This window comes from Lynx rufus, unplaced genomic scaffold, assembly GCF_022079265.1.
Source record: "Lynx rufus isolate CCGP_SWC_20201006 ecotype Redwood Valley unplaced genomic scaffold, mLynRuf1.p SCAF_12, whole genome shotgun sequence".
Lineage (NCBI taxonomy): Eukaryota > Metazoa > Chordata > Mammalia > Carnivora > Felidae > Lynx > Lynx rufus.
In genome coordinates, this window is record NW_025814826.1 from 59,923,570 (window position 1) to 59,938,599 (window position 15,030).

General features: G+C 51.1%; 2 protein-coding genes and 1 long non-coding RNA gene across 7 annotated transcripts in view; 1 reads left to right on the plus strand and 2 right to left on the minus strand.

Annotated features, from left to right (window-relative positions):
- Positions 1–15,030, plus strand: part of TG (thyroglobulin) — a 252,397-nt gene that overhangs the window by 153,166 nt on the left and 84,201 nt on the right. The window lies entirely within an intron of this gene.
- Positions 1,831–15,030, minus strand: part of SLA (Src like adaptor) — an 89,357-nt gene continuing 76,157 nt past the window's right edge. For 4 of the 5 annotated variants that reach the window (XM_047074210.1, XM_047074208.1, XM_047074209.1 and 1 more), the window contains 5 exons: positions 14,254–14,340; positions 11,193–11,296; positions 8,484–8,615; positions 4,471–4,603; positions 1,831–3,869 (listed from right to left, as the gene is read on the minus strand). In XM_047074210.1, the coding sequence (XP_046930166.1) occupies positions 3,659–3,869; positions 4,471–4,603; positions 8,484–8,615; positions 11,193–11,296; positions 14,254–14,340 (667 nt within the window). In that variant the 3' untranslated portion in view covers positions 1,831–3,658. The remainder of the gene's footprint in view (positions 3,870–4,470; positions 4,604–8,483; positions 8,616–11,192; positions 11,297–14,253; positions 14,341–15,030) is intronic. The other variant, XM_047074211.1, reaches the window with a different exon arrangement.
- Positions 11,889–14,247, minus strand: LOC124507826 (uncharacterized). The gene is made up of 2 exons (XR_006961145.1): positions 13,226–14,247; positions 11,889–13,087 (listed from the first exon to the last, which is right to left on the minus strand). It is a non-coding gene; the product is annotated as an uncharacterized LOC124507826 (long non-coding RNA).

Sequence of the window (15,030 nt, forward strand, 5' to 3'; positions counted from 1 at the left end):
CCCTGGGGAGTTTGAGAAGTAGGAACATGCCCTGTATTTCTCAGTCTTTTATTATTTCTTGTATTGTGTTCTTCTTAACCCAAGGGGATATCTCCTCTTCCCCCCCCCCCCCGTAAACGCTCGTTTAGATTTGTAAGATTTTTACCCATCCCTTTGCAAATCGATTTTTAATGTTGTTTCATTATTATCATGGAGGATGAGTCAGTGAAAGCCGACTCTGAAATTTATTAGGACTTCCTCTGTGACCTAATGTGCTCCTCATTTGTTGATAGGAAAGTTGTATAGTGTTATCAAAACCTGCTATTTACCTATCTACTTATCTTTGCTTGATTGCTCAGTTTCTGAGAGTTGTGTGTTTAAACCTCCACATAAAATGATTCCTTTATCTATGTGTCCCTACAATAGTTGCCTAATATATTTGGAAACCGTATCGTTAGATTAACACAGGTTCAGTCACGATATCTTCTTAATGTATCATTCCTTTTGTAACGTCTCTCTTTGCCCTTAGACAATTTATTTTCGCCTTAAATTCCGTTTTGCCTCAAAATTCAACACTTTCCCTTTGTTCATTTCCATACGAAAAATTTTCCATCCCTTTATTTCAAGTTCTGCATTCTTTTGTTTTCACTATGTGTCAAGTAGGTAATACAACCCCCAAATTTTAAGTACATATGAATTTATTTATTTTAAGTTTATTTATTTATGTTGAGAGGGAGCGAGCAGGGGAGGGGCAGAGAGGGAGAAAGAGAATCCTGAGCAGGCTCCGCACCACCAGCACAGAGCTTGACACGGGATTCAAACCCACGAACCGTGAGATCATGACCTGAGCTGAAATCAAGAGTTGGACACTTAACCAGTTGAGCACACCCCACACCACCAGAATTTGAAAAATTTATTCTCTTCACAGTGACCAGTATGCTCTTTAAATCACGTGGGTGACACCATAGCACTCCCCTAACTAGATGGTTCCATCGGCTTTCCATTTCTCCTAGAATAGACCCTAAACCCCTATGCTCCCATCCGGGGTTCTGTGGGACCCGCCTCCCTCCTAGCAGCCGTCCTCCCCACACTCCAGCTCACTCAGCGCAGTCACCCGGGAACTTCTTCCAGTTCCTTCCACATGTGTAGCCTTGCCCCTGCCTGCAAGAGGCACCTTGCTATCTCTGCTGCCTCCAGTTTTCCTCCTGGACATTTGCATGGCTGTTTGCTGTGCATCCTTCAGGCCTCGGCTCAAATGGGAGCATGGCCTTTCCTAACCATCCTTGTAAACGATCCCTTCCCCCCTCCCCCCCTTCCCCCTACCCCACGCCTACACACACTCTGTGTTGCTTTCTGCACTGCACTCCTCACGGTTAGGAAGTTTCTTGTTTATTGATGATCTCACTCTCTGTGATATCAGAGTCCTCATCTGGTTCTCACTGCTACAGCCCAATCGCCCAGAGCAGTATCTGGTATTTAATAGGTTTCAAAAAAAAAAAAAAATTGTAGAAATAAATTCTTAGAAGAACAAAAAAGCAGAGATCTCGAAAGTGATTCGCAGAAGTAATGTAGTGAAGGCAGAATGTTCATAACAATCGCTAAGAAGTTGTTCTCTTCCCCGGCCCCCTGTGTCCACCTTCGAGTTTGATAAGACACCCTCAAAATTCACAAAATCCGGTTTTTTTTAAGGCTGCACTTCCAGAGAAAGCTGAGCTGCTAACCAGCGTGTTTCCTCTTGGTGTTCCTTGCCTTCCTCTCTCTCTGATGGCGAGTTCATTTGAACATTCAAAATCCAAAGAAGCTTCCAAAGGAACCACCCATCCACCTTGCCCAGGAAGCTCTCACCACATCCCAAGGGTTAAATATTTATTAGGTATATTTTAATCAGAAATAAATACATGATTTAGCAAAGTGTAATGCTTGCCACTTAGAAATACCTCTGAGTGCTCCCCTAAAGTTCCCAGCACACTAGTCACAACGGAAAACGACGCCTAAGACACCGTCCAAACATCTGGCGTTTGCAAGGTCCCCCTGCCTCGGGCTAGAAGTCAGCATCCACAGTGTTACATTCACTTCCCATACATCGGCTGGTCCCTTTGTAACAGCCTTTAGGGATTGTTGGGGAAACCGTAAATGTCTTCTTGTATAAACACACGAGAGTCTGATGATACAGAAAATCACATAAATGCATATACACATATCACTAGCACAGTGATCACAGATCTAAGGAATGCGTGTGGTGAACAGATTTCTCGTATCAGTCAGCGAGGGGTATCTCAGGCGCCCCTCCTCCCCCTGACCCCTTTGCAACAGGGGAGAATGAGTCACGGGTGTCTCTGCGGCCCCCTTCCTAACAGGATCCGGCTGGGCAGCCTAGAGATAAAGACTTCTCCTTTTCTAGAACTTTACTGGGCTTTCTCTCTCATCTCTTAAAATTAGTATGACAGCATTAAAGCCACTCTGACTCCCTTCTTTCCTGGAGCTCAGCAGTTTTATTCATGCGGCTGCCAGACCCTTTTTAGAATAAAATACTGGAGGAATTAATTCTTTAGAATTAATCAGTTTCCTTTTTTTTTTTTTCTCCAAAAAAGCCAATCATTCTCACCTACTCAATCCAGCTGAACTCATACTCTATGAAGTCCAACTGAGACGTGAGCTCATGGGACACCCTTACCTGATCCGGTTTCCCCACCCCCGAGCCATGAGCTGATTTCCTTTTTACACCCCTCTTTCACGATATTGGTTTGTACACTTTTTTCCCTGTCTACACTGAGTGCCTCCGCTGATCCTTCCTTCCTTCCTTCCTTCTTCCCTTCCTTCCTTCCTTTCTCTGACATGGGACCCAACACGGTGCCTCTTCAGGCAATCATGAGTGAATAATTGATGCATTATTACTGGTGAGAATCTCAGCGGGTCGGAGAAGCCCTTCCTGTGCTGCAGAACCATGGCTGGGGACACCATGAGTTTGCCCTGTTCCAGGGCTACCCTCACACTTCCCTGCAGGTGGCCTCCCTCTCTCCCACCTGCCCTCTGCAGAAGCAGGGAGGCCATCTGACTTCTGTACATGAGGCTCTGACACCAGGAGGCCAACAGGATCTCCTGCTTCAGGGATAATAGGGAAGATTAACGTGTTTAGTGTCACCGAATTCCCTTAAAAAGAGGGGAGCTGCATACCAACGGTCCGGTTATGGTTGGCTTAGAAAAGCTGAACGCAGGAGACCAACTTGCAAACCTAGACTGGCCAGGCCACAGCTTTCAGTTCATCTCCTTCTCAGGCCTTCGTCATTGAGAAGTTATCTCTGAGGAGCTCAGAGTGTGACCATCTGGACAGTTTGTTCGAGGACAGTCTTGTGCCCTTTCTTGTAAGATAATGTCTTTATCTTTCCCACAAACACAATAAGCACACACGAACGCGCAGGCTCTTCTGAAGTGTTGTCAGATCACATCCTGATTCAGCGACGTTTCGCGACGTCTCAGTACTGATCAGACGCCAGGGAGGGGCTCCCTTGGTCGTGATGTGGCTAGAGGAGATGTGAGTTCAAGTCTCCAGGTGCCTTCTGGTGGCTTCTGGAAGGTGTGCGGTTCCCCAGGGACCAGGGACCCGGGCCTCTCTGCCAGATTCCAGGTGACGGTTCAAACCTCCGTTATTTGGGGCACACACCACGGTGTCTGTTTCAGGCTACTCTTCAAAATATGGTGGCGAGAAGAGCGAGCTCTTCCTCTTACTGCCGCTGTATATCAAGGACATGCTTTTCTTCTTTCGGTCAAAGGACGTGCTGTCATCGCTGGTCAGGGACAGGTAGGAAGCGATGCTTTCCCGAAGGCCGTAGCTGAAAAGGGACTCATCCACGCCAAGCGAGTTCCTGGCTCCCTCGGGGTCGTCTTGCAGTCTGCGAGTGGGAAGGACGGTGGCAGAGGAAGGGAAAAAAGGGAGGGACGTAGGACGACGGAGAACAAGAAAATGAGAGAAGAAAAAAAAAGGGCTGGTTAACATTGCTCTAATTTATTGTTCTAATTCTGCTTCTTACATTTGTGGCTGTGTGATCTTGGAGAAATCACGTAACCTCTCTGAACTGCCGTTTGCTTGGATGGCTACACCTCCCAACTGCAAGTTTGAATGACTATTTCTTTATGATATTTACAAGGAAGAGCAGTTTTATTCATCTCCCAGGCAGTTCTGGTCTCTGATTTTCCTTGAATTTGCCAGTGGAATGTCTGGATCGGTGTTTAAGATAGCTCACCAATTCCCAACGACAGATATCCCTTAAAAGGTGATCGCTGTGAGGCCACAAGCTGGGTCTGCCTCCCAGGGGGCAGTGGGGTTCTATGGGTGTGCACCTGCTCAGAGCACCCACCCTCCGCTTTCCACAGGGCTGGCTCTAGCTTGCCCTATTTTCAGCGGTGTGGCTCACACACTGGTCTGGGGTTCATACATTCATGTGGGACACACACACACACACACACACACACACACACACATAGACACCCCACCTGGCTACCCTTTTCCAGTCAAAGGTCTTCTGGCGCAAGGTGACAGGCGAGTCGGGGGCCCTCACTGCCGGGGCGGCCGTGCTCTGAGTGAGGCAGGGTGTGGTCAGCACACAGCACAGACCGTCAGCCACCTCTGAGGAGAGAGGCAGACGCCTGGTCAGTGACTCCGGGATGCCCCAGCCAGCCTGGGATGCGGGCCCCGAGGGACCATCCAGTACAGTGCCCTAGTTGTTCACATGGGGAAACTGAGGCCAACACAGGAAAGAGGCGTGGCAGGGCGGAGAGTCACGCGCCCAGCTGAGTGTGTGAGAAATGCCAACACGCCCTGAGTACGCATTGGGCTCAGCTGGGTGCAGGTGGGGCATTAAGATTAGGATCCAACATCAACTCAGCTGGGGTTTGGATTTCAGCTTCGCCCCTGTTAGCGAATCCCCTTGAACCTCTCCGAGCCTCAGTTTCCTTGACTGTGCACTGAGAGGAACAGGCTAACAAGTGAGAACAGCTCGGGCATGGCTCCATCAACCGCAGGGTGTCCGATGCCTGTCCCCGAAGCCTGCAGAATGGCGCGTCCTCCTGGCCAAGCAGCTCATCCGTGGGCAGGAAGTCAGGAAAATAAAAGACACGTGGAAAGAAGACAGGAAGGAAGGGGGAGAGAGTAGGAGGGAGGGGGCAGGGGAGGGTGGGGGGGGGGGGGAGGGAGGGGAGGAAGTAAAAACAGAACAAAAAAAGAAAAGACGCAGGAATAAAGGAGGAAGAAGACAAAGATAAGGGCAAACAAGGGAAAGCAGAAAAAGGGAAAAAATGAAGAGAAATCTCTCTTCCCTAGCCTGGATACGCATGCACAGAGGATGAGGAGGTGAGGGAGACCTAGCCAGACATAAAGGCTGGGGCCACCCAGTGCCAGTAGACAGCACCGGTGGGGGTGTGAGAGGTTAACCCTGAGGGTGAGCCGGAATCCGGGCCAAGAGAAAAAGCACTGAGGCTCCCAAGCACCCGCAGCCCGAGCCCGGCGCTGAGCTGGCCTGAGCACTTCATTTCAGCCAGCAGCACGTCAGCTCTGAGCAGTCAGTATCCTTACACCCACTTCCAGAAGGAGGAAGCTGTGAACCCTGGGGTCAAGTCACTTGCTCAAGGTCACAGGAATGCGGTCCGAACCTGCCTCGTTGACTCAGAACCAGGCACTTGTTCCAAAGGCAACTCCTTACCTCTGCAGCGGAGGAGAGAGAAGTCTCACGTGCATCTGGGGTCTGGACACACCTTATTCTCTCCACTCCGCAGAAGTTTCCAGAATGCTCACTCCTCTCCCACCCTTGGGCTCCCAATGACTCTACTACATTCAAGGGTCCCCCTTTTCAGCCCTTCGTTTCCCTGGCCATATTTGGGAACTTGTTTCCTGCTCCATCTGCCCTCTCAGTCACCACCAGGCACCAGATCCTTTGGGGCCAGACATCTCACGCTCCTGGTTTTCTTTTTGGTCCTAACAACAATCTTCCAAGAGGCAGTGCAGTCCCCATTTTATAGATGAAGAAACCAAGGCTTCACGATGTTAACACATTTACAAACAGCACCAGGTAATAAATAAGTGTCTCTAGATACACTCTGGTGGGAGGTCAACTTGGCCACATTGTTTCCACCATGGGGCACCCAGGGGCACAGAAAGTATTTCAGCCATTCGCAGCAGTGGGCTGATGCGTGTGAACCATGGACCGATGCAGCGAGCAGGGGCACATTTCTGGAAGGCATTGCTCCTGTAACCAGAGCAAGCACCTTGAGCGCCCTCGCCCTGGAAGCCTCGTGGGTCTCCCAGGGTGTAACATCGTTGCTGGGGCAGCCTCCTTTCCGTGTTTGCTTTTGTCTATGCAAAACTTATGGTCTCCCCACCTCTCGGATGATTGTTATTAAAAGCCAAATACCACAACCAACCTTTACTCATAATCAGTAAAAGTTGACCATCTCCAGGACTCCCTTCCTCTTTCATTTTTAGCTAAGCTGCTAGGTTTCCAGGTATCACAGAATTAACATTTGGTATCAGTTGTTTTGAATCTGCCCATTGCGGGCTGTGATGGACACATTACATTATTGCAGGGCACCCATTATATGAACAGTCATCGCACGCCACCTGCAAGGGAACTGTTTCCATCCACCTTCCATGGCCCGGGAGAGGTGGAGTCTCTGCCCAAGGTCTCATAGTGCCCAGATTGCAGCTTGGGCCTGTGTCTCCCAAGAGGCCATTCTCCTCCATGCCCCGCCTTCTCCTCCATGCCCCGCCCTTCTCCATGCCCCGCCTTCTCCATGCCTCGCCCATCTCCATGCCCCGCCCTTCTCCATGCCCTGCCTTTCTCCTCCATACCCCACCTTCTCCTCCATGCCCCACCCTTCTCCATGCCCCGCCTTCTCCATGCCCCACCTTCTCCACGCCCTGCCCTTCTCCATGCCCCACCTTCTCTTCCATGCCCCACCCTTCTACATGCCCCACCTTCTCCATGCCCTTCTCCTCCATGCCCTGTCCTTCTCCATGCCTCACCTTCTCCATGCCTCACCTTGTCCATGCCCCACCTTCTCCGTGCCCCACCCTTCTCCATACCTCACCTTTCTCCTCCATGCCCCGCCCTTCTCCATGCCCCGCCTTCTCCCCCATGCCCCGCCTTCTCCATGCCCCGCCCTTCTCCATGCCCCGCCTTCTCCCCCATGCCCGCCTTCTCCTCCATGCCCTGCCCTTCTCCATGCCCCACCTTCTCTTCCATGCCCCACCCTTCTCCATGCCCCACCTTCTCCGTGCCCTGCCCTTCTCCATGCCCCACCCTTCTCCATACCTCACCCTTCTCCTCCATGCCCCGCCCTTCTCCATGCCCTGCCCTTCCCACTGGTCTTGTGTGAAAACCCAGGCCTTGTGGGCTCCTCTAACCTTGGAATGCCCTTCAAGACCCACAGCCTACAGAATGCTAGCAAAGATACCCAGGGGTGTGAGGTCCGGAACCCAGATGTGGGAACACGCATATGGAGTGAGGGTAACTTCTTTCTTCCTCCCTCCGATAGGCAGGGGAAGGGGGGAGGAGGAGGAGGAGGTGACGCCCTGGCTGAGGAACAGAGCAGCAGCCCGCTTATGGGTCAGGCCCTCTCCTCAGTGCTTTCCCCGCGCTCCTGCCGATGATTTGTCACAACATCCCAAGGAGTAGGGACGTTACATGGAGAAGAAAATGAGGTACGGAGGTGAACAACCAGCCCAGGCTGCCCAGAAGATCTGGGATGTGAACACGGAGGTTCTGGAGAGAACTTTTTACCATTTCTCCCTTTTCCGTGTAAAATGTCACCTCCTGGCATTCTGGCCTTTCACAGTCTACCTCTGAACTCTTCTAACTACTCTTACCCGTCACCTCCATCAAAACCTGTCCTGCTTCTGCCATCGTGGAGGGGACGCTCCCCATCCTGGCCAGCGTGGAACACTAGGACCTCTCTCCCGGGCCCGGGAAGCATGTCCGAATGAACAAAGCTCAGCCCTGCTTTGAAGGGCTTTCTGGGAAACCCACACTAGGACACCGTTCACTGGGTCACAAGGCAGAGTGACCCAGTTCTAGGGAATCGCCGAAGGCAGGCGGACAGTCCTGTAAACGCGTATCAAAGGAGGTGGCTTCCTATTGGTTTGAAGCCTGAGGAAGATTTGGCCAGACAGAAAGAGGGAGCAAAGCACCGGGGGCCCGTAAACATGTGGTCCATTTGCAACATGTGGTTGCAAATATTGGGGCAGGCTAATTCTCTTCATCTGCAGGTAGAAGGAAGGTGGGGTTGAGATTAGCTGCGTTTTACCACTTACGCAGCATTCACAGGCAGCCTGTTTTAGTGTGAAATTGACGGTCTGCATTAACAAGAACAGAGGGCGTTGAGAAAGCGGGGCGACAGCAAAGTCAATCACCTGGCAGGTATCGGTGACCCGTGCACATCCTAGACACAGGCACCGCAGGGCAGTTAGCAAAGGGGGGGGGCTTCCCTGATCCGTCCCGACGGGTGTTTCTTACCAGAATAGTGATTCACCAGGTCCTCCAGGCACTGGAAGGTGAGCCTCGGGGAGATGTAATACCAGTTGTTCGGAAGGCGGAAGATGCGGTAATGCTTCACCTGCCTGTGTCTCACCGAGAGGGAATAAAAACCTGCCGGAAATGGAGGACAGGTCAGAGACGTCCCACATGTCCCCGCTGAGGGCGATCCGCCGAAGAGCCCCCCACCACGGTGGCGGAGAGACTTTCTCAACCTTGTGATACAGCAAGAGTACCCGGACGTGCAGTCCCGGATTTGGAGGAGCGGACGCCAGAACCCCACCTTTGGGGACGTAGCTCACTCTGCAGAGACCACGGGAGCCTGCTCCTTTAGCAGCCACACTGCAAACAGGTTTTCAGGGGCACCTGCTTAGTCTTTGTGAGGTTAGCATTCGGGGTGCTCCCACGTCCTTTTCTGGAAATTACACGATCCGAGCTGGGTTGTGCCCTGCAGGTCAGGATCCGCAGCTGTTCTCAAGTCCTTCCCAGGCGCACAGCGTTTCCCTCCCTGTCCCATCAAGGCGAGTATGTCATACCACTTCCCGGTCCCTACTCCCTCTTGGTTCTGCCTTATGCTCGGCTTTCTCAGAAATTTGGAATAAGCGGCAGTTGAGACTTTTTCTGGGTGGTCTTAAGAAATAATGTAAAACGTGCTGTTTTTCCTTAAGTGTGGGTTAGTCAAGTAGAACTTCGGGCGAGCCTTGATTTCACCTCTCTTTGCCTTGATTTCCCCAAGCGGAAAGACTCGGGCCTAGGTCATGTTTGAGAGTCCCTTCTGCTCCGTCTTCTGGGTCTCAGGAGTGAAAATGTTCATGACGCAGTGAGAGAAGGAGGTTACTAGCATTTACTGACTCTTTGCTGTCTGTACATGCTGCTTGGGGGCTAAGCTATTTCCAAACAATACTCTCTGTTGGTTTTTAGAAAGATTGGGATGTGTCGCCGCCCGATATTTTTTATAGATGGAGAAATGAGGCTCAGAGCCCCTAAGTGCTATGGCCAGAGGCACGCGGCCTGGAAACGGCAGCTCCGGGGTCTGACCCTTGTCCTGAACGGGCTTCCTCGAACATTCGGATGGGCGTTCCTCTCTTTGCCCCAGGTCTGCCCTCTGAAGCCCAACATGTGTCTTCCTGTAACGAACACAGGAACTAGAAGTATGGTGAGCGGGTCAAAGGTGGCAGGTGGAAAATGATCAGAACTTTGCATACCCAGCCCCCGCCCCCACCCCAGCCCCAGCCCGGGCTCGGCTGAAGGTCTGCCTGATAGCGTCTTTATTTTTAGATCAACCCTGGCACCCCAAACTGGACTCTTCCCTCCCTTGGCCATGCCTGCTTACAAGTTCCATGTGAGTCTGGGTCTCCTGCCTCCGGGGACCGCCAGGACATGCACCGGAAGTTTGGTCTCTGCTTTTTCATCTTGTTTTCCCCCAGCACCCTCGAGGTTTTGACACAAAAGTTGTTCTTGAATTTTTTTTTTTTAATCATGTGTATATGGTCCATGCTTCTCTAAAGTCAGGCTGATACTCATTTTAGTGAAAGGTCCCAGCACCAAGCCGCGCTGGCCCTTCCTAGGTACGTGGGAAATAGTCTCAGATACCGCGTTTTCTCTTCTTTGACTGTGACTATACAAGAAGCAGGCTAAGAACCTGTGAACATGTCTTCTGTTTTTAAAAAGGTGTTATTTTTAGTATGGGGAAGCCCTAGCTGTTAAGTGTTTTGTTCCTGTGAGTTAAAGTGCTTACTACCTCCCGGACTCCGTGCTAAGCACCTTCCTAGTGTTAATCCCACGTCATAGGAAAGGGTTAGCGAGACAGGTGCCTTCTCAGGAATTCTTACGGCCAAAACTGGAGCTCAGAGCCCGTCTCTGAACCATGACAAAGAGCGCCGCTACTTTGTTTCCACTGAATTTCTTTTGTTTTAAATGCTTATTTCTTTATGTTGAAAGAGAGAGGGAGGGGCAGAGAGAGAGAGAGAGGGAGAGGGGGAGAGTGAATCCCAGGCGGGCTTCATGCTGCCATGGAACCATGTCTCATGGTTCATGAGATCATGACCTGAGCCGAAACCAAGAGTCAGATGCTTAACTGACTGAGCCACCCAGGCACCCCTTGCTGAATTTCTTAACGTGTGGGCCGTAAGGAAGTTGTAACAGTAACGATCATAGCGAGTGTGTGCGAGTAAGCATCTGCCTGTCCTGATTCTCTAAGCTCATCGGAGGGCACAGTGCGAACCAGTATTGAAGGTCTCCTGTGTCGCCAGATTATTTTCGAGTGGCACCGCCGAGGAGAATGCTGCCGTGGCGGAAGTAAATGCCCCGCTCGAGGCCCAGAGCTTGAGAGCACAGGCCAGGCCCAGGTGGAAGCCTGCTCGCTCTGGCCCGGGGCTGCCTACACCCGTGTCGGCTTTCCTTCCCAGGCGATGGGGACATTTCCCAGCAGAAGCCTGCGGAGCTCACTGAGTCTGGCAGGTGGCCCCTCCGGGCCAGGTCTCGGCCACCTGCCTCTAGGCTTCCCAGCGCTGATGCCGATGCTGACGCTGGCCTCCCCAGGGGCTGTGTGGGCTGCAGGGAGCTCAGCCCCATCGGACGGGCTTGCGTGCGCCCTGGGAGGCGGGAAGATGAGCCGGGCCCTGAGTCAGCCGGGAACAAAACGTGCCCCTGTCAGCCCTCGCGTGGCAAGAGGAGTCAGAGGCGCCTCACCTTTTTTGGTCTCACTCTCTCGGATCATGAAGGAGCCCATCTTCGTGTCTGGCAGCAACAGAAGTTCCTCCGCCTTGTCCCTGCCCAGACCTTCAAACAGCCATCTGGGGAGGAGAAAGACGGCGTGAGGGTCCTGAGCACGCCCCCTCCCCCCTCCCCCCACCCGCCACACAGGCAGGTGGTACCAAAATTAAGAGCAAGGTCAAGTTCATACAAAACTGTTGGGATTGAAAAGAGGAGGGCAATGGACTCTTTGTTCATTCTTTCCTTGCTTCCTTCCTTCATACTTTTATTTTTTTAATGTTTGTTCAGTTATTTTGAGGAGAGACAGAACCAGCAGGGGAGGGTCAGAGAGAAAGGGAGAGAGAATCCCAAGCAGTCTCTGCACTGTTAGCACAGAACCCGATGTGGGGCTCGAACCCACGAGCTGTGAGATCATGACCTGAGCCGAAATCAGGAGTCGGGTGCTTAACCGACGGAGCCACCCAGGGACCCCCCCATTCGTACTTTTAATCTTTCACATAAAATTCCCGAGTGCCTACTGAACACCAGGTATTACACTGGACAATGAGGGCACAAGGCAATGAGGGTCTTTCTCATCCTGTTCTCGAATGCCAGCTGGACTGGGCCCGGTCTGTATCATATAACATACAAGCATTCCCAAACATGATAAGGTACCTGTCCCTTGTACCGTAATGACCCTGCACCTCCCTCACCACCCCACGAGGGCAGGGACCCTGCCTGTTTTGGCTTTGTCTTTGTGTCCGCATTATCGAGCCTGGTTTGTATTTGTGAGTGTATAAGTGGGCACAAGAAATTTCGAAAGAAAGATGCCTAATCCCACCAATTTCACAAGCCCCCCCCCCACCTCGCCAGGCATTCATTACATTTCCCTGCTGCCTTCCCTCGTCCAACATGTTTTAAACAAAGTTGTCATCACACTCCTGTGCATTGACATGGGTTTCTTGCTTTTTTTTTTTTTTTTGCTCACCAGTAAAAAATTGTAAAAATCTAAAAAATCAAGCAGTTGTAGTACTGTGATCCGGCTTTCCAACGGAATGTTCAAGAGCCAGTGCTCTTGAATACGCATGGAAGAAGAGAATGCTTTGTTAGCACTTGGCCGGGGCGAACTGAGAAACAGTTATACATCCTTTTTAACAGTTTCCGTATTTCAGGGAGTGAACCTTGGCTTATTTAATCCCCAGGTCTGAATTAGCGCTTGCTGGGACATATTCACTATGTTGTCTCCTGTGGCATCCCCAGACCACGCAGACGGGTCGCTGGGGCTCTGTGGCTGGGAGAAGACCACAGCCTGATAATCGGATGCCGTTTATTTATGTCCTGGCCTCCAAGGACGATCTGTGAAGATCCTGATTCGGCCTGATGTTTCAACTGCCCCCTTAGCTTTGCACCATGCATGGTGTGTGTTAATTAATTTAGTGTCTTGACAGACATTCATCCTCCCAAATCCTTAGGTGAAAGTCCACTCATAAGAACGAATACACTAAAATCCACAGCGATAGCCATGTATGGATACTAATTATGGGCATGTTAAGCGCGTGAAATCTGATCCTCATCTGAACCCCCTAAGACAGGTAGCTTTGTGTCCCCTTCACTGATGAGGATGCTGAGGGTCAGAGTGAGCAAGTAATTGGTCCAAGTTACCCGACGTCCGCAAGTGGTAAAGCTAGAATCGCAAGGCACTGTCCTGGGACATCGCATTCCATAACCATTCTGTAGCGCCTCTCTCCCGGTTCTGTATGTTCAAGACATTTATTGCCTCTGCCGGTTGGAAGCTTCCTAGGGCCGCGATCACATCTTACTCAGCTGGGTTCTTCAGCACCCGAGCCTCTGCCAGCACACGTCTTCAGCGTGCGGGTCATGATCCAGGTTTGCTAAATGAATCAATGGGTCAGTGGACGCACGGCTGACGTGGGGGAGTTTACGTGACTGACTCTTTCAGAACGTGGCTGCCAAAGCAGCTACTGCCCCACTTCTGCTCCCCTCCATCATCCTAAGCTCAGAAATGGCACCTGGTACTTATCCTCAAAATCCGTAATCCTGCGATTAAATGCATGGGGCTGCACGTTCTTCAGAATATTCAAGCCGTTATCTCTGCTTCACCAGGTGAGCATGGAAAGCGGTTATGTCTGGTTCCCTCCAAAAAAAAAAGATGCTCTCTTCCTTCCTTCCTTCCTTCCTGGATGCCAAGGTCTGGCCTTGGTAGCTTGACAAAGGAGGTGACTGTGGCTCCAGGAGGCAAAGTAACTTTTCCCTGGGTCTCGTGGGAGACTCCTACCCCGGAAGTCAGTCGCTGAGCTAGGCACACTCCAGCCCAGGAGTGCCGGCCTCCAAAGCCACCTGTCATGCTGCAAGGCCTCCCTGCCCAACCGCAGGGGAAAGCCCAGGCTTTCCGTGCCTGATGGTTTAGAGTTTCTCCTTTTCTGCTTGGCTTCGCCATTTGCCAGGTTCGGTAGGTTAAGCATTTCGGGCCGTAAGCGTTCTCTGTGTTCTGGATGGGATTTGATAAGAATATAGCTAATACGTACCGAGCACTTACTGTAATGCCAGGCATCCTTCTAAGAGCGATCCACGTACGACCCGACCTCACTGTCCTAACAGCCCTGCACTTTGGTCTTCTTGTGCATTACAGTCCCTGTCGTTCTGTATTCCGAAGTCTGTCTGACAGGTGAGGGAAGGAATCCGAGCCATAAAGTGTTGAGGAGGTTGCCCACTGTCACACAGCCAGTAAGTGACAGGGGCAGGATTGCTGCCCAGACAGGCTGACTTTTCAGAGCTGCGTCCCTTTGATCACAGTCTCTGAATGTTGATTGCTACGTGCCAGGAACACAGCGTTGGAGCTGAAAGGTTCAGCTCCCTTCATCTTTACTGATGGGAAAGCTGAGTCTCAGGGCCTGGGGTTCGCCAAGGTCACAGCCTTCCTTGTGGACTGAGCCAGGGTAAGAGTGAGCCTCTTGAAACTTCCTTTCTGCCGTGTGCCCTCACACACCACTAGCATAAATATTGGGCTTTATTGATGCTATTTCAGAAATGTACTCACCCATGGTAAACTCTGGCCACACATATTCCAGGAATATAACTCTCTCGGCCAGTGCTAAGGGAAATGGCTTTCCACCAGCCCCCTTCACTGTAAGAACAAGAACAGACAGGAAAGGGTGGACAGGTGAGTTGCAAAGCAAAGGAATGAGCGGGGTAACCAGATTGAACCTGGGGCACTTAGGGCCGTTTCTTTTTTAAGACCCATTGTTGATCGTGTTGACCTCAATTTCTCCATAGGGAAATAACAGTTTTTAAGTATATTCCTATTCCAAGCTAACCAGGAATGCTTCTCATGCTTTGGCACTGAGCCATCTTTTGGGGACCCACAGGTGATATGCCAGAATTGGAGGCTTTTAAAAATAACTTTACTATGTAGAATTATACCCTGAGATAGAACCAAGATAGTTTAGCTTGTCTGTGTCAATGAGAATCTAAATAAAAGGGTTTTAGAGCCCCCTATTTGTTCTGTAGCCCATTTTGAGTCACGAAGAGGCAACAGGATGGGAGTCAATACTTTCTGTTTACTTTCTGTTTATCATCAGACATTTTCTTAGACCCCTGGGTCCTCCTGTCTGAGCCCGAACTGCACCAGTCTATAATACCAATGCTGCATGGTGGGAGATGAGACCAATGTGAGAAACAGATGCTGGATCACAAAGGGTCTCAAAAGCCACGTTAAGGAATTTGAATTTTATCCACCAGGCAATGGGGAGCCATTGAAGGTTTTGGAGCACTGGCAGCATTAAGGATTAAGCGCTTAGATCTTCTGTGTGGGCCA